A 23,344-nucleotide genomic window follows, 5' to 3' on the forward strand; every position below is an offset into this window, starting at 1 on the left:
GGGGGGGGGGCTGGGGGAGGAGGGAGAGGGCTTTACTTTTCATGTCCTTAATCTGCCCTTGAGAAGGAAATCTCATAGCATCAACTCCCCAAACAGCTCAGTTACATCTGCCCTGTGTTTTTTCACCTAATCTCTGACTGCCCTCTGGCACTGCTGCTTTCTTGATAAAACTTAGACTGTGGAGAGGGCCCTGCTGCCACCTGAATCTGCTCCTGGTCACGAGCAGGGCAAAGGAAAAAGTCTCGTTCAAGGGGGAAAGCAGCAGTGTATATAAAATACTCTGTGAATGAACTGAGAAGTCCATAACCTCGAGGCTTCACAGGAACTTCCCTGACACCTTACAAAACCGATGCCAGGCTGCTGACAAGAAAGGCCCGCTCCCCCCCTTCCCCCCGAGTTGCACTTGTCCAAGGAAAGCTGTGAATCCAGGACAGCACAAACCTGGGAGAAGACTTGCATAAGCTCTGCAGGGGGTTACAGCCACTAACCAGCTCTGCAGCAGCTCCACAGCAGACGGGTGAYGTTGGGGAAATCACTGTTCTTGGCAGCGCTTAAAACTTAACTGCACATGGCCTTCGCCTGCCATCTGTRAGTAGGTTTTGCTTTCGGTGAGGAGCAGGACCAGGGGACTGCTGGAGGGCCCGTCTCACCTGAATCACGTGCAGCTTAATGCAGCTATCAGTCTGTCCAGCGTGTCTGTTCCRAAGGCAGAAACTCTTGCAAGATGCACAAAGGTGTTTTGCTTCCTTGGCTATCAAAAGCAGGATCCATGGCTCAAGCGTAGCCCTTGTTGTAGCCCCAACTGAGATGGTCTGACCTAAACCCACCAGCAGCAGCACTGTGGGATTCTACTTCAGTTGTCCCTACTGCCCATTTCTGCAGATGAGGAAAAGGACAAAACCTGGGGCAGTCCAGTCACACTGAGATATCCCCAAGTAAGTCAGAAAGTTACTGCATTATTCCGCTAAAATACAGAAATCACTAGATTAGTCACCAGAAGAACCTGAAGAATACACTCTGCATTTCAAAAGGAGGATGGGATGGGGGGGGGGGAAGCTGCACTGTGAAGTGGGAAGCAATAAAAGGAATTCCCCGGATAGAGCAACCACTCTGAAAAAGCAGAAAACTGAAGGTGGAGCCTCCCGTCTCCCACCTTTTCCAGCTGCTTCAGAAGAGGCCCATGGAGGGGCAGGGGCAGAGCAAGTGTCTGATGCTGGCGACTCCGAGCTGCCAGGACATGGCCAAGCCCCTTGGGTCATCTACCAGTGGAAGCACCAGGCAGTTAAAAGTCAGCYGCTGCCGTTTCCCACACAACAGGCCAGAGATTTTAGGCAACATTTTAGGAAGCTCGTTTGCAGGAATTTTAATTCCTCTCCCTAAAGCAGACACTTGGATCTGCTAGGGAAGTGCAACCAACCATTTTGTGAAGGTGGTGAACATACGGACTGGCAAAAACAGCCCTCCGAGGGCCTGCTGCGTTCAGGAGCTTGGAGTATGTAAAACCAGGYGCCTGTGAAAGAAGAACCCCAGCAGCCTTCCTGCCTCACAAAACATGCCGTCAGACAACCCAACATAAGCTGGATCCTATTCCTAGATTAGCAGATAAAATTACCTTTATTTGTGTAATCTAGTCATCAACTCCAACCCGAAATACCTTGTCCATCGTTCACAATTTTAAGCTCTCCAAACATCTTTTTACAATAAACTGTCAGTCACAGGGGTAGTCAGTAGTTGGTTTCTACAAATAATATAGTTTAATTGTAACTACAGTAAAGACTTACTTTCTATATACATTATGTTCACTGCTTATGGTACTATAGGTTTGCCATGCATGTTTTATTGCACATATAAATAGTGTACAAAGATTCATGAAGATTTTTTTTTTAGCCGTACAGGTTAAGACTGCATAAAAAAAGCTGTATTACAAAATATTTAGAGCTATTTACAGCCAACTTGAAGCAATTACTGAAAGACATTATCAGGAGAAAACAAATTTAATTATGAAAAACAAGATTTGTCAAAATAATAATTACAAAGCTTCATGTTGCCATATATACATTGTAAAAAAATACTCAGGAAACCTGCATTTTATCCCTCAAGATGCAGAAATCAATATTCCTATTTTTATACTCAATCTTTGAATGCTTTTAAAATTTGATAAACTCTGAGTTGAAAATGTATTTTCTTTACATTGTTCGTGCTTTTTGACAAAACAGATATTTGTGCAGCTCTGTAAAATATTAAAATACATTTTAATTTAGTGTTAAAGTGCACAGTACATTTTATAGGAAACAATATACTAGCTGCCAATCAAGAATTACAATTTAAGTCAATGTTCCCTCTACAGAACAAAAGCTCTTGCTTTGGTTGAAGTAACTGGCTATTCTATGCATACTGTATGTCTTACTGTCCACGAGACCACTTTTCTCCTCCTTACAAGTTGCTATCAATACATTCCAGTACATTGGCAATTTGTGGTGTTAAAAAGCATAGTCTGCATTCAAGTACTGTATTAAAGATTACAAATCTGCTATTGGCATACTGGTGGTTTTAAACGCGGTGTCTGGGTGAACATGCGCGTAACCCTGCCGAGATATGCAGCAGTGACAAGTACGCATCCTTCTTTCAAAAAGTCTTCGTGCAATCGTTTTCTCCACGTTCTCCTGCTATTTAATTCTCCCACYGCATCGCCTCGCTTGTGTTTCAATGCATTTCAAACCCTACGTGCTTATGCGCAGCACTGACCCCTGACAGCGAGCCTTTTCGCCACATGCAACTTCCCTGTCCCCTTTGCTGAAGTTACATCACTAGCTTCTCACATAAAAGAAAAAGGGATGTTCCAGACACTGTGATAGTTCCTGTGCTGGAACTTTTTGATCCAAAATACACGTGATGTTATAATAATAAATTACRCTTTTAAAAATCTCTTCAAAATGTAAAGTAATAATAATGTAAGAGTCACTTTTCCTATTGCTGCTTTGGGATGAGAGGTCTGATCCTGCAAACATTCACTACAGAACATTGTGCTTAATTCAGTGGGAAACTGCTGGACTCAAGTGACTGATGGAGTCTCCAAGGAGAAGCACTGCGCCCAGCAGGTAGCATCTGGAAGATCAGGTCTTTAAGATCGCCTTTACCAATTTTAATAATTTTAGGTTCTCTTGAAGGAATCATTGAAGAAAAAAATTTTAATTTTCTGGCTACCTGATGAAACTTCTCATTAACGTTCTTGTATTTTTTCATTATTTGTTCTGTAGTGCTGTAGTCTTTAAAGAAAATCAAGTTACAGTGCAAAATTACATTTCAAGACACATGATCCTAATGCACATCATTCATTTTGTTGTGGCAATAGTTTAATGTCTTGTGCATAGTAAAATAAGTATCAATCAAAAATATTTGTTCACATTTATTTTTTTTCAAGTTTATGTCTTTTTTTTTTTTTTAACACCTATATACAAATAAAATGGGTGCGCTCTCAGTTTCGGCCAATTTAGTGTAGCAGAGGGAAAAGTGCTACTGGAATGTAGGAAACTAAGTGGAATGCAGACCAATTTTTACCAATGTTCCACAAATCCAAAAACAAAGAATRTCATCCCAGCTAGCTGTTCTTTTAGTAAAAGCACCTATTTTGTTTACTTTTTATCTTACATATTAGAAAATACAATTTATGGAGATCTAGAGCTACTGCACACCAAGTAGAATAAAAAATAACTAAATATTTATATTAAAATAAAGTGTTTAACCACAAAAAAGCAGTAATAAAATACAGTTTCCTAATTTACATTTTGCATCCAAAGGATGAATAACAACTCACTAATAAATAATATTTATATAAATATTTTATGTCTGGATATTTTTAAAAGGCAATGGCCTGAAGCAACTGCAGAAAAACCTAATATGGTTGAAGTCTGATTTACTCTCCTTCCTTCCCCCACCAAAATGATTACGAYGATTCTTAGTTTAATAATATGAAGGTATCTTGCTGCAAGACAGCGGTACTCCACRCAATTTTAAGTGGCAGAGAGGTGGCTGTTTTAGTAAGTACTGTACAAAGTGAGCTATGAAAGCAGTGAAGCGCCGGTTTGCTCTATAAAATGCTCCTGTTTAGATTCTGGTTTGTAGTTTGACGTGCCTTTACAGTCTGAAAGGTGATTTTGACACCAGAAGTGTCAGAATACTCTTGAAGCACTGTTTTTTCAATGCAGTTTGAAAAGATGGGCAGTATTTTGATTCTTGGATGGCACAGTGGGAGCTGGTTATAGCAGAAACAGTAGTTTCATGTGAATAAAGCTTGTTTCACTGTGGTTACATCTAGTAATGCTTGAACTGTTATGCTCACTTTTACCAAGCCCTTTTCTTCTAGGATGTGATGTGGTAGGCAGAGCTTCTCCTAGAAAAAACAAACAAAAGGAGTAAAGATTAGACTATTTGTTACTTACTGCAAAACCTTCCTTTACATGAACACAGTCAACATACACAGCCCAACAAGCAGGAACCATAAGCTATTTTTAATAAATAAATAAATAAATAAATTGTGCTTTTGATAGAAACTCTCTCATTTTGCTCTCATTCTGCCTATGAACAAGTGTGAGATCTGTGGATGTTCCGGGCTTCGCAGGAAGCCGTTCTGCTCTACGGTCRTTACAGTATGCAAACGCTGCAACTAAGAGTGAAGGCTACCGAGCACACACTGGAAYTTTTACCTACAAAGTGAGACAACATGGCATTTGCCCCTTGTTAGATATGAGCTGCTGTGGGGATGGCAGGCTCAACTTACAAGTCAAAAAAGCTTTACCACTGACGTGTAGAAGGGCAGCTTTTGGGGCCCAGGATACGCACTTCGAAAGCCACCCATTAGCATTTAGAGAAAAGTGTGAAAAATGCTGTGCATTCAATGGATGAAGCCTTTCATTCTGAATAATCAGAAACTTATTTTGAAATGTGTCCAGGAATCAACTTTATTCACCATCAGGACGCAGCAGTCACGGCCAGGATGGAACCTATCAGCTGTCCATAGAGGCTGTTGTGTCAGAAGACAGTTAGTATCCTCTCAAACAAACACTTATCTCCTACAGGTAGCAAGGAACCCCATGGGGTATTACTATAGAGAGGCTTGCTTAGAGGTACCCATGTGCTATGGTTGGCTGTATCTTTAAGAAAATGTTTTCCTTAATGTAGCTGGGGGTATTGTATATAAAATATGAAATATATAAAATTAGGAAATCAGGCAGCAAGTTTATAATAAACAAATGGAAATATTACTTCACACAAACCACAATTAAAACTGAGATTTGTTGCCACAACATGGAAGCCAAAAGTGTAAATGGGATCACAAAAATACATGAATAAAAAAAAAAAATTCATCACATACTATTGAACACAAACACGTGGATACAGTCCATGGCTCCCGAAGTCCTTAAACTGCAGATGTCAGAAAGCTTGAACAAGCACCACATACCTGGCCTGACCTTTCTCTTCTTTCCCCTATGCAACTGTACATGAACATAAGCAGACTCACGATATCGACTGATTTATTTATTTAAGAAAGGGAGGGCTGTTCTGATTTTCTCAGAACTGAATCTCTTAGCTGTTTGAAAAGCTTTTAGCTTTTAAAACTACTGATGCATTTGAGATTAGGTTTTAATTGCCTGTCTTTTACTAAATATTCTTCTTGCTTTTGTAATGTAAGTAATATCAACTAAGGGCAGTTCACCTTATCTTTATATAATGCATGATACTGTCTCCCTTTATTTCCTCATATTCATATTAACCCTATCTCCAATTTAAACAGTCCTAATCCCTTCAACTTCTCTTCTCATGCATTTTCTTCAGTTCTAGTACCCTCTACAACTTCTCTTTGAACCATTAAAACTAAATATAATATTCAGTATGATGGAACAGAAACTGGTACGTACAAGAACAAACAATTAATACTGTCTTTACCATGTTATGCACCTGTGTTTAACTGCATTTATCCACATGCACTGTTCTCCAGGCTTTGCCTGGTGAGTCTCCCCTTAGYGGGTCACAGCTCCATCACAACTTTACTAGTATTAAACGGCTGCTCCGGTTCTTCCGGTTTTTGTAGCTTTTTACTTAGTAACAAGTATTGCCTTTGTGCTCAAACATCACTGTGAAGTGCCTCACATCCCACTCCAGCCTCAGTGAGAGAAAAAGCTGAAAATATTACCAACTCACTTTTCACTTCTTTTTCAAGAAAGCTGGAAACACTAACCAGGAGCCTGGCACTGACGTACGAAGCTCTGAGAACCTCTAGAGAGGCTGATGCACAACAGTGTGYTACCTCTCACTCAGGTTATTTTCCTTAACGGTGAGTTGAACCTGGTTTGGCCTGGGCTCTTAACAAAATGGGCTGCGAGGGGACCGCAACAGATCAAAACCTCAAACCGACAACAGTTATCACAGAGTTAAAACGGTCTCCAAGAGACAAAGCACCAGTCTCCTGAAATTGCTAACTACATCTTCYACAGGAAGAGGGTTTCGATTGAGACCTCCGCAAACTGTGTCTGTGTTCAGTTTGAGGTAGATTTATTGCAGCCCAGGGCTGAAAGCAACSCAGGAGAGATAGCCTGGTTAGTAGGTAAAATGTGCAGTTTTTCCTCTCTTAATTAGACACCCTAAAAAGCGAGAGCCAAACTTTATTTCRAATTATTGCATTGATACTGGTAACTATAATTTATCTGTATTTTATATTTAAATTTTATATTTATTGATTAAAATATTAAAATATTATGTTTTAAAGTGTTTTTTCCACTTTTTTTTTTTTAAAAAAAGGTTCATGGCTATAATCAGAACTCCAAACAAATGCTGTGGATTCCTTTTGCACACTCAAGAAATGATTTCAGACTCAAGAAATGATTTCAGATAGGCAATTTTCAAGGAGTTTGGTTGAGTAGGCCTGTGATAAATGGACAACACGCATTTCTCTGTGGGGAAGATGCTGCAATATTCTGGTACTAATGATAGGTTTACACTTGCACTCATTGGGTTGAGTTTGCAGATTCAGATTCACATTTACTGACGAACAGCTATGACAGTTTATGAGACAGTCTCCTCCCACTCCTGCCTGTTACCTTTCCTCTCTGCTGGAGCTACTGTCCAGTCAGTGCAAAGAAACATGCCCATTTTGCAGCTATTCCAATGCATCCCCCAAATTTCAGCTCCAAACCTATCCTAAACTGCTCATTCAAGTTAAAAGACTGAGTTCTGCGGTTCATTCTTGTTCATTCTTCTGTGACCGAGATATTGCAGATCTGCAAACTGTCAGAGAAGGTTCTCAAACTTTTTTCCTCTAGAAAAAGGAATCTTTTCTAGAGAATTATATAAAGAAATTTTAGAGCTTAGTGTTCTTTACAGGATGTAATCTCCAAAACTGATATCTGACTGATAGTGGAGTAACTATAAAAGAAAATAGAGATAGCAATTTCAAATGAAGGACAAAATTTCTACTATCAAGTCTCCTTCAAACGTATGATGTTACGGAAGATATTTTGATTATTCGATGTATTGGGATAGAGTTCACATCTAAGTATCTCTAACGTATTCTGATTCTGGTCATTTTCAAAAAAATAAATACACTATTTATTGAGAACATAACATCTCACTTCAGGTGTGTCATTTATTTTTTCCACTCYTTTCTATTCCTTTCAGTGCCCTCGCCTTTTTCGCAGCTTCAGTGGCACACAATATGCCAGTATCTCATTAGACTTCCACTCTAGACAAAAGGCATTAAAAACTGAGGCMCATTGCATCAAATAGTGGAAAACTAAGTGCTGAGTTGTACAAGGTTGTCAGAGATGGACTGAATCCAAAGACATAGCCTCAAAACAACCTACCTTGCTAGATATGCTTGAGAATATTCTAAGTTGTTCTACTGAGGCCAAATTCACTGTAAAAAAAGAACAGCTAAAGATGTTTCCTTTAGAAAAGCTTAAGTTCAAAACTCACCATTTTTGTAGCACCTTACAGCATTCAGAGAGTTATTCTTTCACCTGACATTTTTTTTTCCAGGAATGGACTTTGTATTTTTTATAAGCACCTTTTAGCTAAAAGCATAAAGGAGTCCATGCCTCATTTCACATCAGAACAACCCTATCCAATACATTTTTCTCCTTTCAGAGAGAATGCATTATCTAATCCTTTCAAACACAATGTAGTAATCCAGTTCATTNAAAAAAAAAAAAAAAAAAAAAAAAAAAAAAAAAAAAAAAAAAAAAAAAAAAAAACAGATATCCCTCCCTATTTACAAGATGCAACCTCAAGTAAGGGAAGCTATTTAAGGAATCATAAAAAAACAAAACCACCTGTACAACTGTGTCTTGGAGTCAGAAGTTTTAGAGCATGTTATTGTTTTATGTTATATAGCAGTTGTCTTCATCAGTTCTTGAAGCATACAATTCACAACCTTCTCTTATTGGAACTTGGCCAATACTTTACAATTCTGCAGTCAAAGATGTGGCTACAAGGAACTTTCCAGAACTGACAGCAGATCCTACTAAAACCTACTAAAAGTATTTACCTACTATTACCTACTAAAAAAAGAACAAACTCCACCTCAGTGTGTCATGGACCAATTCTCTTGTCTAAGCCCTTATCATTATCTTCAAAGTTTTGGAAATGGCTTTCACCAACTCTGACTCAAGTGCACTCTTCAATTCACAGCTTTAGAATAATACACTTCACTCTTCTCAGAAGAAGAAAATCGACTCCTAAGGCTCGAATCCAGAGCACACTGACAACAGCATTGGCTTTCTGAATAACAACCGCTACACTGGGTCAAGCTCCCAGGTCTCTCAGATACTTGCATTCAGCCACTGTCCCTGCAGTGGGGTGTGCTCTTTTCCACTCTCCAACCCACAACTGCTATTTTTAAATCCTAAAATTTTAAATGCTATTTTTTAAATCACTGATATTTGATCTGTGAAGATGAAAACCAAAGAGATTTCAAAAAWTTTTGTAAATCCTGGCAACCCGGCATTTTGAGATAACATACCTGATCAAGAGAAGAACTCACCCATGACTAAGATTTTAGATGATTCAAAAATTTCACACTTCCCTCTCATCTTTGAAAAGATTTCTGTCCCCTTTTCATTAGCATCAAACCCAAAAAACTTCAATATAGATACAAACTACCTCTCTACCTCTTAAAAAAACAAAACAAAAAAACCTGTTGAAATCGTCACTGARCACAGCCCAGACAGACTAGAGAACTGTGTGTTAATTCCGAGATCAGTCTAAAAATCTTTGAAAACAACCACAGAGAGAAAGGCTGCCAATCCACTCACAGCAGCATGCATAACTGCCTTCYCTATCAACTACAGAATTGAAGACCTATATTCTAATTTAATTTTTCTCCCTGTGAACACAGAGGTACCTACCTATTTGTTAAGGGAAGCCACTTTCTATAGATACATGGCTATTTTGAATGGATAAAGATATTTTCAAACTCATTGTTCAGAAGAACAAATTCCTTCTGCTTAAAACAAATGGAAAACCCAAGCACAAAGAGGAGAGAGAAGCCAGGAGGCTGAATCACAAGACAACACAGAAGGACAGTAAGTAGGCATACAAACACACATGCGCTTGCCACAGCAACTTTCTGGAACAAAACATCTGATTTAGCTGGTGTGAAAGAAAAACAGGAATATGAAAAGAAACTGATCCCACAAGGAAGTATGACATACACATATACACATCTATTTTTTTTTTTGACATCAGATGCCTTCGAAGTCAAGGCAACTGTGCAAATTGGATTATGCTAGGCAACCAGCTTGAAAAATAAAATGCAATAGTTTGTCAAAAAAGTAGTTGCTGCCATTAAATCATATGGACTAGTAGTGAAATGACTGCAACACATTGTAATTGCAGATGGTAATATCAGGACTCAACCATGTTTGTTAGCAAAAATATAAATAGAGAAATGCAATTCTACTATTTGGCAAGAGACATTCTGTTTCTTCCTCATATTTGCAGAACATGAGATTTCAGACCTACAGGGAAAAATAAAATATTCAGAAAACAATACTGGAATCTGTAGTGCAAATTAAAAAATAAATCCATGCAATGTTCCTCATATAATTCTTATAGCCAAGTATTTTGAAATAGAAAGTCACTATAGGAAACATCAAGGCCTTATGTTTAAGCAAACATATGTCAAGCACACAAACCTTGACTTTTCTTGTAGGTCAAGGCCAAGTTTTCTTCTGAAAGAGCTGAAAAAACTTTAGCAAACATTTACCTTTTCACATATCTAAGGCAATCTGACATCATGTCTTTCTGAATATACTTTCCTGATCCAGTATTACTGGCGACATCTGTATGTATATCAAGTAGCAGCATTTGAAGTACAATGGAAAAGAGCAGAAGATCAAAACGTGCAGTGATTCTGGCTATGGGTATCTTTCATTATTTTTTCTTTTAATTTCTCAGGGACAATTCATGTTTTGTGAAATACACCCCTACGACTGAATTTGACAGAAAAAAAAAAAGACTTCAATACTTCAGCTGCAATTCTGTATTTGTAGATGTAGTCAGTTTGATATCTAAATATGTGCATCTTCTAAGCATCTAATAAATTACTAATATGTACAAAAYTGCATTTGCAGATGGCAGACTCGGGACCCTTTTAAGGATTCTGGTCTTGGGCCAGAAAAATTTAAAGTAGACTGTGTATCTTGTTAAATGCCTCATCATTTCACTCTAAAGTGCTAAGAAAACAGTGGCCTGAAACTAAAAGAAAGAAAAAGTTCTAGAAACTTAACATAGACACACATTAAGCAATAAGGGCAAACATACACCTACATAAAGAAAATTAATTAAACCAGCACATTACATGTTAAATTCTGAGGGATAACAAAGTGAATGAACGAGACAGCGTTTGTATTGTCAAAGTAGAATGACAAAGCAACTATTTTTGCTACTCTTATGTGTATGAAAAGTTTTCATTTTTTATAACAGGAGTAAAATGTCAACAATACTCTTCTTGTTGTTGAAAAACAGATAACTGGAAATAATTCAAAAGAACTTATTAATAACTATGGACAGAAAACTGGACTGAACACCTATTTGTTCAAGTCTAATTCAAACCCCACTCAAGTTAAATGTAGCCTTTCAGTAAACTTATTCAGAACAAAATGGGATCCATAAAGAGCTTTTGGCTGAAAAAAATTTGATAATATACATATGAAGAAAGAGGCATTTGAAAATCATTGCATTAGACCATGTGGGCTAGCCTGTCCTTGAAAATATTTAAATGTTTTTTAGCTCACGAAAAAAAAAAAAAAAAAAAAAAAGCCAAACTCTCCCCCCAAAATGCTGGTTGCAATTCAATGCAAACTTATTTTACCTGCATCTACAATAAATTAAACCATTAAAATCTGTACTTATTACTTTATTACAATATGGATCAGTTGACCTCAACAGGATCAAAAAATAATTACTATAATGGGAACAGTACACACTGGAAGCAGAGTAATTTATGAAGAAATTACAGCTTAAAAATTCCCGATGACCATGTTGCCACTGCAATGAAAAAACTAAATGGGGAGCACACATAAGGGGAACAGATGTAATTCGTGTTACCAATAAATGTATGTGCGAGTGAACCACAGTGCAGATTGTTCTGAAACAGAGTCTTAAACTCAGCCATGGGACTGGCTGTGAGGAGTAAGTACCAACTGCATAAAATTGAATGTCCCAATAGTGGGATTTCCTAAAAGGTAAAGAGCAGCCAGCTGGCAGAACTGTAGGTTTCCCAAGCATCAGCACCACAGGAACGACAGCACAGATACCAGTCTCTGAACTGACCAAAGAACCACACAGGAGGTTAATTAGCTACATCCACAATTTAGTCTCCACCTCCCCACTCAGTGGGAGAATTCTTAGCTTCAGAGAGGAGTAGACAGGCATTTTTCACATTTCCATTACGTTTGAAGCGTATCTTGTGATAGCTCTCAAAGCTATTGGTCGCCACAGGGAATCACACACAACGTTAGACAATAACAGAGATACAGATTAAAATAGCAGCATAAACTTTAGCCACTTGATTTTCTTATTTTGAAATGTTAAAGTTATACAAATTATAGATGGATAGGTACTATGCAAGAAATACACAATGCAGGAAGGCATTGGCAGAAGATCTGTTTACCTCTTCTGGGAGTATGAGCAAAATCCCAGCCCTATCTTTATCTCAAGTCCATACACTGGAATATAAAGAATCATGTATTAATAGATTCTGAACTGATTCAAGACTTATGTCATTTGGAAAGCAACATTGTTAAAATAAGATAACCAAATTAAAGACCAAAATCTTTTGAAAGTGGAAGCTTAAAAATTAAGTTCAGACTCTGACTAAGCAGGTTTCCTGTACTGGAATCATTGAGATTACACACACAGTTAAAAGACAGGCCTATGCAGAAGGAGAACACGTCCATAGCTATGGGCCCAAATAACAGGAACAGTTCCCTCAAGTATACAGAATCTAGAAGCACTCACCGAACGCAAGCCTAGCCACAAAAGACACTCTTGATAATAGGCTCACTATATGTATGCACTGGGAGCTGACCGACACTCAAATTTTTAGAAAGTCAGATTTATCCATTGTCTGAAAATAATTTTTCCATCTTAAAATACACATCTAATTACACATATCATCCCTCAAATTTTATATATATGTATATGTGTGTGTGTGTGTTTGTGTGTATTTATTTATAATTTAAAGTCCACAGAAACTGGGAACAGAACTGCACGTAGAAGCTGTTTAATCAGCTTTTACAAATATCTGTGGAATGGGGATATTTACAGGGTAGCTTTAAACTATAACCGCATTACCAGAAATATAATGTACAAGCTTTTACGATAAGTATTCTCTAAAAAGCTGTGAGTAATTTTTGGATATAACAGCCGGTGACAAATGAATGCATTTATTTCACAGGCATGACACTGAAGTGCTTTGGTGAGCTGGCAAAATTCTGAACTAAAAATTCAGCCAACAGTACCTAGTCTGATATTGCAAATGACAGTATAGGGTTACATTTGAGTTTTTACAGCTTTCAGTTCTCAACTTTTCTAYAATCAGTCTTCATTGGTAGATCTCAAATTGGTAAGGAATAAAACTAAAAATCAGTTTATTCAAGAAGGGAAATAAAAAGGTCATTCAGTCCAGCGCTCTAACCATAGGCCAAGTCAAAATATGCTTCCTAATTTTGGTCTAATCTATCGTTTAAAGCCTGCTATGGTGGAGAAACTAAAGCCTAGACAACCTATTTCCCTAGCTCCCTTTCCTTTATTACATTTGTTACACAAGCAAACACACATTACCCGCGTTTTCACAGGTGATGAAACAGAGACAAGATAGTGACGCGACTTGCTTGACGTCACACGTAGGAACAGCAGATACAAGAATCTACCAGTTCATTCTCAAACTATTTTATTATATAACATTGTCCTCCATGATCTTTATTCTGAAATATTCTAGAGCCCCTTGCATATTATGAGTTCCACATATCCAGCACTAATTTACAGTCATCTCTGGGGTGTAACACAGCAAGTATTTAAAAGCAGTTCAGTGCTGCTTTGTGTGACAGAAGAWGATGATTATGCTATGGAACCTGAAGGAACAGGTTCAAATAAAATTTAAGGAGAAAAATGTAACTGCCCCAGGATGCAATTTAATCAGAACAGTAGTGATTACCAGCAGTCTTTAAAGGTACTGTATTCTTATAAATCTAAAGGATTAAAAAATAYAATAATTTGAAAGATGGCTGTTCTAAGTGCTCTTAACACAATGTACACTGAGATGACTGGAACCACCTCAGATAACGCTGTCTGCTGAACTGCCACCTCCATTCCTTCAGCACCTGCATCATTCTAGGTTTTTCACACAAAGCAAGAGGCTCAGTTCTATTCAGTTTGTGATACACACCTAGCCTACCCAAAGGTGGGATAAAAGCAGCTTCATGGCTTTAACATACTTAGCATGTAGTCTAGGCAACATAAAAGAAAACAAGCTATGAATATAGATGTACATTAGCTTTCAGACTACAGCTGGAGTGGGAGACAAGAGATGAAACTTGCCTTCAGATCCGTTCAAGATGCTACTCTCTCTCTTTCTCCCTTATCCAAGAATTTAATAAAGATATTACACAGAAGGGAAGCAAGGGGGAAGGGAGAAGTTTTTAAGACAAAGGAAGGAAATTAAGTACCTGTAATTTGTCAGAGATAAAGCAGAAAGTTTGTGTGCGCATGCGAATAGGTTATGCTGTTAGCACATTCCAGTGATAAGTTATATACATCAAGACTATAAAAAGTATGTGGAAAAGACAAAAGCCTATTAGATCCCAGGAGCGAAAGGTAGAAGTTGATTGTGGGGTTTTCTCCCCGAGGGCGAGCAGAGTGTCAACAGTCTTTCGAATGTGACGAATATCCGACTGCAGGATGTCATACGGAGAGCAGAGGTCAGCCTATCCCGAAGGGCAGCCATTAGAACAGAAAAAAACAGTGCATAAAATTAAAAATACAAAAATATAAAGAGTTTGATAAATAAAGTATCACAATATTCTAGCTTAAATATGTAGGAATAGTTTCTTTCTAGTATTGTCATAGTCACTACACAAACCAGCTTTCTTTTGTTTCCTTTATATACTAAGGCTATAATAAAATATCAGAATGTTAACTAGAAGAGCTCAATCCTGCAAATCTTTCTAAAATTATGCCCAGATCCACAAGGGTGAGGAGGTGTATATAATTGACTTATTTCAGTGAGATCTGCACACCTTTGTTCACCTGGGCCTTACTCTTACTAAGATGCTTAAATGGAACCAGTTGTAAAATCTAATTCATACAATAGTAAATGGTGAGTTAGAAAGCTGTTAAAAGCACAAGCAGCAGCACTTTGAAGCCTCAAGAAAAAGTACTTAAACTTAAAAGCATGTAAAGTTCTCTAACATAACATATAAACCCAAATCTGATATTCAGTTATCACCTTAAATAACATCCTGCGGTAGGACCTGAAAAAGTCAATGGCTAGCTATAGTTAACATTAACAAAATTTCTAAATTGAAAAAATTAACACTAAAGTTCCTTAGTTAACATCTTAAAAGTTATTAGTAGGTTAGGATCCTATATTAACTTTTCAGAAAATACCAATGACTTCACGTCGCAGTTTGGACTAGATGCACAAAATTGTCATATGTAAAAATACCAATATGCACACACAATATTTAAGTTTAAAATCAAACCAAAACAAAAGTTAATACTTCAAAAATGCAGCAATCTAAGATATTACTCCATCTAAAATTATAAATAAGGCTTTACTACCAATTAGGGAGATCAGTATTTCTGAAATAAAAATGATACAAAGTAGGAAAGATTCCCCATGACAATAAATGAAGGCTATGTAATATACTGCACTTTTACTAATGACATTAATAAACCTAATAAAAACTGCATTATTTTTAAAATGGCAAACGAAAGACTCATTTCATACTTATCACAAATATATCCCGAAAAAAATACCTAAGATACATTGAACTTACATAAATATTTCACAGAACTTTAAAACAAGTGTACTTTTTCCTGATATTAAAAGAAAATCCCTAAAACCAGACACTATTGCAGTCAAACGCAGAAGGAAGTAATTTCTAGAGTTACAGAATGGTAACTTCAGCTGGTAATAGGTTTAATTTTTACAGAGGGTGAGGAATTGGCTAACCAGATATTACCATACTAAGCAGTATCCTGGAGAAGCCAAAGCATACAAAAGCAGCCAACACATACGACAAACTGCCATGCTGTGCTTCAGCGAAACCAGAGGAAGCCTAAGGAATTTTTGATTTTTGCTTATTTTTGTGTGTTCTGCAGCAATGGAAAACTTGCTGTTATATTCTCACATTATTAAGTAAAATGTGTACATTATATGTATTTAAACTTCTGTAGCAGAACCCAAGATAATTTTAAGATTTTCAGTAATGGCAGAGCACATTTTCACTTAAGTTACCAGAATTTTCCAGATGCTCTGAAATGAAAATACCAAACTAAACACATGACACAGCAAAAACAGTGAAAAACTGCACAAATAGTTACCCTAGCACAAAATAAACSCCCAAAAGCTTCCAAAAGAAAAAACAAAGAATCACCAAGCACTGCCCTTCTCATTTAAGAGACTTGCAATTATTAGTAGTAAAAACTAAAAATACACATAAACTTACTCATTACGTTTATGAACTGACTGCTTACAAATGAGTACAAAGCTACATGATTAAATAAATCGTATAGCTGCCAAAATCATGCGTGCAGAACGAACACATACAGTAAGACAGAACTGGAACAACAAAACCGTCGCCAGCTGTTTGTGCGCACAAACCACTCGCCTTCTGCGTGCACCTGCAGTGACTGCGAGAGCAGACGTGCAGACTGCAAAACCACCCCCCTAACTTCCCACCCCTAACAGCACGGAGTCAAGGGTAAGTCTGCAATACTGCAACTTAAATACTGGAATCGACAGCACACTGAATGGCTCGCTCCATACGGCAGGCCAAAAGGCGTACAGCACCGAGCACAGGATGAGAGGCTGCCGAAGGGCGTCGTACCTGATAAAACTTACTGCAGCTTCATGGAAGTCCCATGATGCAACTACGGAGGAGTAACTCATTACGTGAACGGATCAGAAAACAAGCCTAAGTGGCAATGAAAATATACCTTGCAGTAAAYGGGAACAAGATTACTATCTGAAATAGCTGGGTAGAAGATAAAGCACTTTACCTGACACACTCTGCTTGGTTGCTTCTTTTACTATGTTCTGTGAGTTTTAGCACCACAAAAAGCCTCCTGGTTTTTGTTTGTTTGTTTTTGTTTTATTTAATGGCAATTCCTGCATTAACATAAGCCTACTGGGCTTGTGAATAATTTTTGCCTGACACGGTAACATATTGGAATTGGCTTTCAAAGGAGGTGAGCTATAGTAACAGAATTTAAACAGGAAATTGCAGGATTTCAGAGCCAAAGGAGTGGTCACAGCTAAGCCTTCGTAACCTGAACCTTCTTAAGATGATTGGAGTCCAAGAAAGTCATTTCTTGTCATCATTCCTTCCTGTTTTATGTGTGTGTACTGTGAATAGCTGACTGAAAATTCAAGAGACATAGCATTTCCACCTGAAAAATAACTGAAGTCCCACTCAACCCTATTCTACCACTGCTGACGTGCTGGAACACGGAGCCTTGATAAACCTGCTGAAACAAYTGGCTGCAAAACAGTTCATGTTATCACTACCCGCTACCAACACAAACCACCATCTTARTATCAATTGTGATGGCTTATGTCTATCTTTGTTTCAAGCTATATGAAGATTGACAAACATCAGGTGTTTGTAGATAAGGAAGATCTTTCCTTCTTTCTTCCTTTTTTTAAAAAAATAACTCCAATTTCTCTAACCTGAAGTGGCCCCATATCTGGGAGATTAAAGGACCAGCTCAAGTCTCCAAATTCCTAAGTTATTGTATTAGGGTAAATTTCTGAGCATAAAAATTAATGTATGCCTTTGTAAAAACGTTACTTCTGTTACTAGCTCATAAACATTGAAAATACTTTATTGAACTACTACTTTTTGACAAGATSTTCATAAGGTCCTATTTCTAATATGCCATATTTGTTCACTACCTGGGAACTGGAAGAAATATAGATGAAAACTTGCAAAACTTYGCATTTCAAATCACACTTCGTTTTTACAGCCTTCTTTTCATTTTTCTAAACCTCACCAATATAATTCCATGAACAGACGGTTCGGAACATTTTTCAGTAGAACTGCAAGCAACTTTACTCCAGTTAACAATGTTATGCTCGTGTCTGCCACTTGCAATAAAGTAATATTCAGTTCACAAAAATCAGTTGATTTTTTCCTTTTGACAGAAATTACACTAAATATTTAAGAAAAATTGCTCTTGCATGAATTACAAAAAATGATAACAGCTGCCGAGAATAAAAGCTAAAGCTTCACTAAACTAGTGATATGCAGGCTAAAATGGAAAAGCATACGGCTTTGCCACTGGTATGAACACTAATTCTAATGTGGCAGATGATAAAAATGGCACTATGTTTTCAGATTATGTATGAATGATTAGTCGAGTTTCTTTGTATGATAAAAAAATGTATACAAATATTATCATCCTTCAATACGTTGCTGCTAGCTTTCTGAAAGAGCRGTTGAGATCAAAATACTTCCATGTTACATATACACTCATAAAATAACAATTCAGACACTCCTGATCATTTTTAATAGCCCTGAGATGTCATTAAGAAATACAAAACTGCATTAGAACTCGTATATTTGACACTTCAGGGATCTCATTTACACACTCATAAGGAGGAACAGAAGTCAAAAAGTAGCTTTATTTTTTAAATCTCCAAAGCGATGGATGAGAGGGTAGGTGCACTATTGGTAGTTTAGCTAAGTCAAGATAGGTAAGATGTTGGTAGTGGGACCATATGACATCAACAACCTGCTTCAGTGAACATCACCAGCCAAGTATCGCATTTCGTTCTGAAAAATGCCCAAAGAYAGGCAACCATACTTATCGCACATTWACTCCCACTTACTTATTTAATCCATACCAGCTAAAAACTAGGACTGTTTGTCATTCTGTAGCTATTATAGAGGAGATCAAGTAAATTGATAGTTTTTAGTTAATAGTGTAAAACAATAAGCAAAATTCTTACAATAAAAAAAAYTTTGTCTCAAAAAGATGCAATTCACAAAGATCTCTGATTTTCTTGTAATAAAAAAGGAAGCGGCAGAACTGGACACACGCTGCTCGTCCTACAATTCTCACACTTCTGATAGCCTACTGGTTCAGTAAGAACCTTGCTTTTGTTTTTTATTAAAGCATTAGAGCCAGACCCCCTTAAAACACATCTAAGCCCATTCCTTTTGCATATGACCAGGTGCACCATATGGCTATTAACAGAAAATGATTTGAATGTGTCACCCACTGTATATGTTCTTCTGCTTCACCTCCATACTGAAATTCTAATCTGGTAGGTTATGGCTTTCTGATTCCAGCTGGCACACAACATTTTTGAATCATCTACTCATGAAGCTATTACAAAGAGATGATCCTATTCTTGTGTTTTGTATTTGCGACTCTTCAGTCCAAATGCTAAGTCCTGAGGCTCATTGTGACACACCTGGATATTGATGCCTACTGTATACTCTACACTTGCAGAAAGTTTCCCAGGATCATTCTGGGAAAACTGTTTTTGACCCAAGAATTGAATCCTGAAAGGAACTGAAGTAAGGGACCATTTACATCAGTATAGTAATTTATATAGCAATTTTCTTGTCTTCCTTTTACATAATCTGACAGGRTACTCTTCTGAATGTGTGGAGTTTGAGGAATAACATGTACTCTACCTTCTTCCATAAATAACTCAAACCAGATCAACAGGAACTATGAAGCTTTTCAATCCTTACAAAAACTGTGCAGTTGAATCTTCAAGTAATTCTCAGGAACTAAGCATTGAGGTAAACATCACAACAAAAATGCTACAGATATTGGGATCCACAAGCAGAATTTATCACTTTCCCATAAGATGCTTGTTCAAAAAAGGAAATATTTCACTGCATTCCTTTAGTTGGATTCTCCAGAGGTAGTTAGGTGAGGTCTGAAGCATGAGTAAATACATCAGTCTGAAGCATCAGTAAATACATCACCTGCAGTTCTTTAAAAACCTTCCAAGATGCTTCCTCTGCTAGCTAGTCATATAATAATAACAGCTTGCTATCATACAACCTTGGACTCCTCATACACTTCCTCTCCAACATGCAGCAACATTCTACCATCCAGCTCCTAGCTCTGCAACGTGACGGATTTTCATAACATCTAACACAAACATATCCATTTGCCCGTTGCCAACACTGGTCAGGAAGAATATCCACAGAGTATTTACAATCTGTTATAAATCAGCAATTGCAAGTGATTCACTCAATGTTTAAGTAAATGAGTTTTCCCTTCAAGAGAAGTTAGTGCCCAGTTAAGATTCAGAAGTCAGAAATTTTACATATCAGGTTGATCATATCTAACTCTTTGCTTAAGGGTTTGTGTAATTTTGCAACAAATATACTTTAATAAAATGCAAAAATCTATAAAAATTCTCACAAATTTCACTGAAGCTGTAAAGAAGAGTGAAAATATATGAAAGTGCCAGAAAAACACTTTTCTTTTTTTCTAATAAGTTTACTGATAGAAATCCATAACAAGAAAATCCATAGTAAAAGTATCAACTCAATTTAGCTAACCCTCTGTAATATGGCACTAAAAGGAACTCATTRTACATTTTCCTTTTCCATTTCCATTTTAAAAAGATCTCTTAAGAACAACCACCTTTTGTTTCTTCTTTCCCAACCGGTTATATCCAGAAAAACTGATCTGTATTCTATTTTGCTGAATAAATGTTACTACGTATTAGAAGACAATAAAGTTTGGGCAGCTCAACAAACGCTCCACATCTGCTTTGTCTATAACCCCAGAGTGCAGAGACAGTCTTTTTGATCTTCTCTGAAGAGAAATTCTACCTATACTATGAAAACTTTTCTAACACGTAAATTACATAATTACAACAATTAAATCAACCATTAAAACTCAGAGGCCCAGACCATAACACTAATGCATTCTCAAATTTCATTTATTATGAACCATTCATTGGAATTGTAAGAAAAAGTCCCTCAATTTCCTTAAAATTGAAGGAATYGATGGTTACCTTTGCTGTCCTCCAAATCAAGTACTAAAACATAGATAAATTAYAAAGTACTCAAACTGGAATTCTTTCCCAATTTGAAATCTGTTCACTACACTGTGCTTTCAAATAGGGAGATGGGGAAAGGGGTTGGGGGGGGAGGGAAGGAAATACACAAATTATCCGTTTGCTTCAGCATTCCTGAAAGATGGACTAAAACCTATTCAGTCTTAATCATACTATCATAAGTAGGCAACAACACGGTGAAAATACATCACGCCAYTTTTCATATCTGAGGATTAAAAAAAGCCTCAGTACAACACTTGAGAGTCAAGTATTTGAAATAAACGTTTTACGAATATATACTGCTAGACTGTAAGCGAGATTYTGAAATATTTCCAAAGAGGTATCTCCAAATTTAAAGATATTTTCTTGACAACATGAAAATAAATTAGACAATAATAAATGCTGCCACTCTTAAACGTAAAACAGAATAAAACATCAAGCACTGCAGTTTCCCTRCTTCCAACTTCCTACTTCCAAAACGCTTACTTTTACATTAAATAAGAATCTTACTCATCAGGTATATCCCACAGCTAACAGACAGAAAACAGTCACCTTCGTATCAGTGCAAAATCATTCTAGTACTGACATGAGTGTAATTGGTYATTTTTACACAGCATACTATAAAGTACTTAATGGAGTAAAAAAGGAAATCAAAACTTAAAACAAATGAAGTCCATATTCTAAAAGCACTGGAAAGAAATGCAGTTATAATTATACAAGGAAATGAGTTAAATTTTACCTAACTGTATTATTATATKACCTAATTACTATATTCCTTAGTTATTTTCCACAGCAAATATAAGGAAGTATTGAAGATAATACTGAATTATTAGCTTAAGACAAAATTTGCAATTTAAGTGCTATGAGATCAACCACTGAAATGCAATAAAGAAGCGATAAATCATATTTTTAGATTTTTTTTATATTACACCTCTTTATTGCTCAAAATGCTAGTTTACAAATTTATCTTTCAGCTTTAAAATAACTTGTGTGCTTTGCATTTTTGATTGTTTAGAAATGACACTCTTAATTACCTCTGGTATCCCCAGTTTTCTACAGGCATCCAGAAAGTTTTCCACATTTCTCCTGCATTTGGCCATGCTAAGTTTAGGCTGTAAAAATTAAAAAAAAAAAAAAAAAAAAAAATGCGAGAGGGGAGAAAAAAATAAAAAAGATTAACGCAAAACAGACTTTAAAGAACTGATTTTCTAGGCTAAGGTCATTTGAAGACTGTTTCAAGCAGGACAATGTCAGCAATACAAAGGCAAAACAAAATGAAAGTGGATTTTAAAATGTTTGGTGTTACAGAAGACAATGCCATGAGATATATATAAATATCTTTTTTGTTTTAAATCCAGAAACAAAACCTAAGTTTTTGCCCCAAAAATTCAAGTTTGCATATTTTGGCAATGTCATGTTTTTATCAAAGAGAGAACAGAAGTCATTTAAAACCAAGCAAAAAAAGAAGAAATTTCTCTAAACCATCTCAGAAAATGTCTTTTTCTTAATCTCTGTCTTCTTGGAAGCTCTCAGATATTACCTCTGAAATCCACATGCTGGTCTCATAACTGAGTATCAGGTTGTAGCTAACATATTTACCAATACGTACATTCAAAAAAAAAAAGAGAAACCTTAGGGAAAGATATCTAAGACAAGTTAAATTTCTTAGTATTTTCCTTATGTTTAAAGTTTCAGGAAATCCTTCACCTCCTTAGTTGTGGTAAGTCAATATTACATTGCTATGGCATATATTTCCCTTCTATTCTGTCTATAACATTTCTACATTTAACACAAGAAGAAATATATCCTAATAACTGGGATTACAAAGCCATACACTGTTAAATCATTAAGGACATTCACTGAACAGTAACCTGTTTTACGTAACCAAATATCATCTGGCAATAAAGCTAATTTTTTAAAACGAGTTCCCCCAGATATTCAACTTACTACTGCTGGTGATGGTACATGAATACTTCCTACAGATCGAGGACGAACGTGATTTACTAAATGGCAAAGAACTACACCATCCATCAGGGCAGACCCCAAGTCTTCAGGCAAACAAATCTTTAGTCTTGTTTCAATGTTCTGCAAATGAAGAATATGTACATGTTTTTATACAGAAACAAATGAAGGAAAAAAAAAACAGAAAATAGATACCCATCATCTTCCAGTTTGTTAAGCATGTATCTAATTTTGGTTTACCAAGGAAACCACTTGTTTTCTCATATAAATAATAAATAATAATAAATAATATAAATAATTATTTAAAAGATTAAAAATCCCTCCACCCTATCTTATGTTGGTCACTGAATTAACTTATTTAAAAGAACTCATYACTTGAAATGTTGCTGTCAGAATATGTATGTATTTATATATATATATATTAAAAACACACACATATATATGTGAGTAGCCATGTGACTACAATACATGTGGCTCCTTCCTTTCAYAATTCTTCCAAGTCTTCTACTTATCCATCTCAAAATTTCCTTTATCTTCACCAGAACTTTGAATTAGAGGTCCACTGTGCCA

At 36.6% G+C, this 23,344-nt stretch overlaps 1 protein-coding gene across 4 annotated transcripts in view; it reads right to left on the reverse strand.

The window, feature by feature from the left end:
• Nucleotides 1-1,609: 1,609 nt before the first annotated feature.
• Nucleotides 1,610-23,344, reverse strand: part of LRCH1 (leucine rich repeats and calponin homology domain containing 1) — a 143,674-nt gene continuing 121,939 nt past the window's right edge. For 3 of the 4 annotated variants that reach the window (XM_085325040.1, XM_085325039.1, XM_085325043.1), the window contains 3 exons: nucleotides 22,760-22,897; nucleotides 21,847-21,924; nucleotides 1,610-4,390 (listed from right to left, as the gene is read on the reverse strand). In XM_085325040.1, coding sequence (XP_085181166.1) covers nucleotides 4,277-4,390; nucleotides 21,847-21,924; nucleotides 22,760-22,897 — 330 coding nt within the window. In that variant the 3' untranslated portion in view covers nucleotides 1,610-4,276. Of the gene's footprint in view, nucleotides 4,391-14,233; nucleotides 14,481-21,846; nucleotides 21,925-22,759; nucleotides 22,898-23,344 lie in introns of those variants that run through there. The other variant, XM_085325042.1, reaches the window with a different exon arrangement.

The sequence above is a fragment of the Rhea americana genome, unplaced genomic scaffold, assembly GCF_003343005.1.
Source record: "Rhea americana isolate MKP2758 unplaced genomic scaffold, rheAme1 scaffold_95, whole genome shotgun sequence".
NCBI classification, from domain to species: domain Eukaryota; kingdom Metazoa; phylum Chordata; class Aves; order Rheiformes; family Rheidae; genus Rhea; species Rhea americana.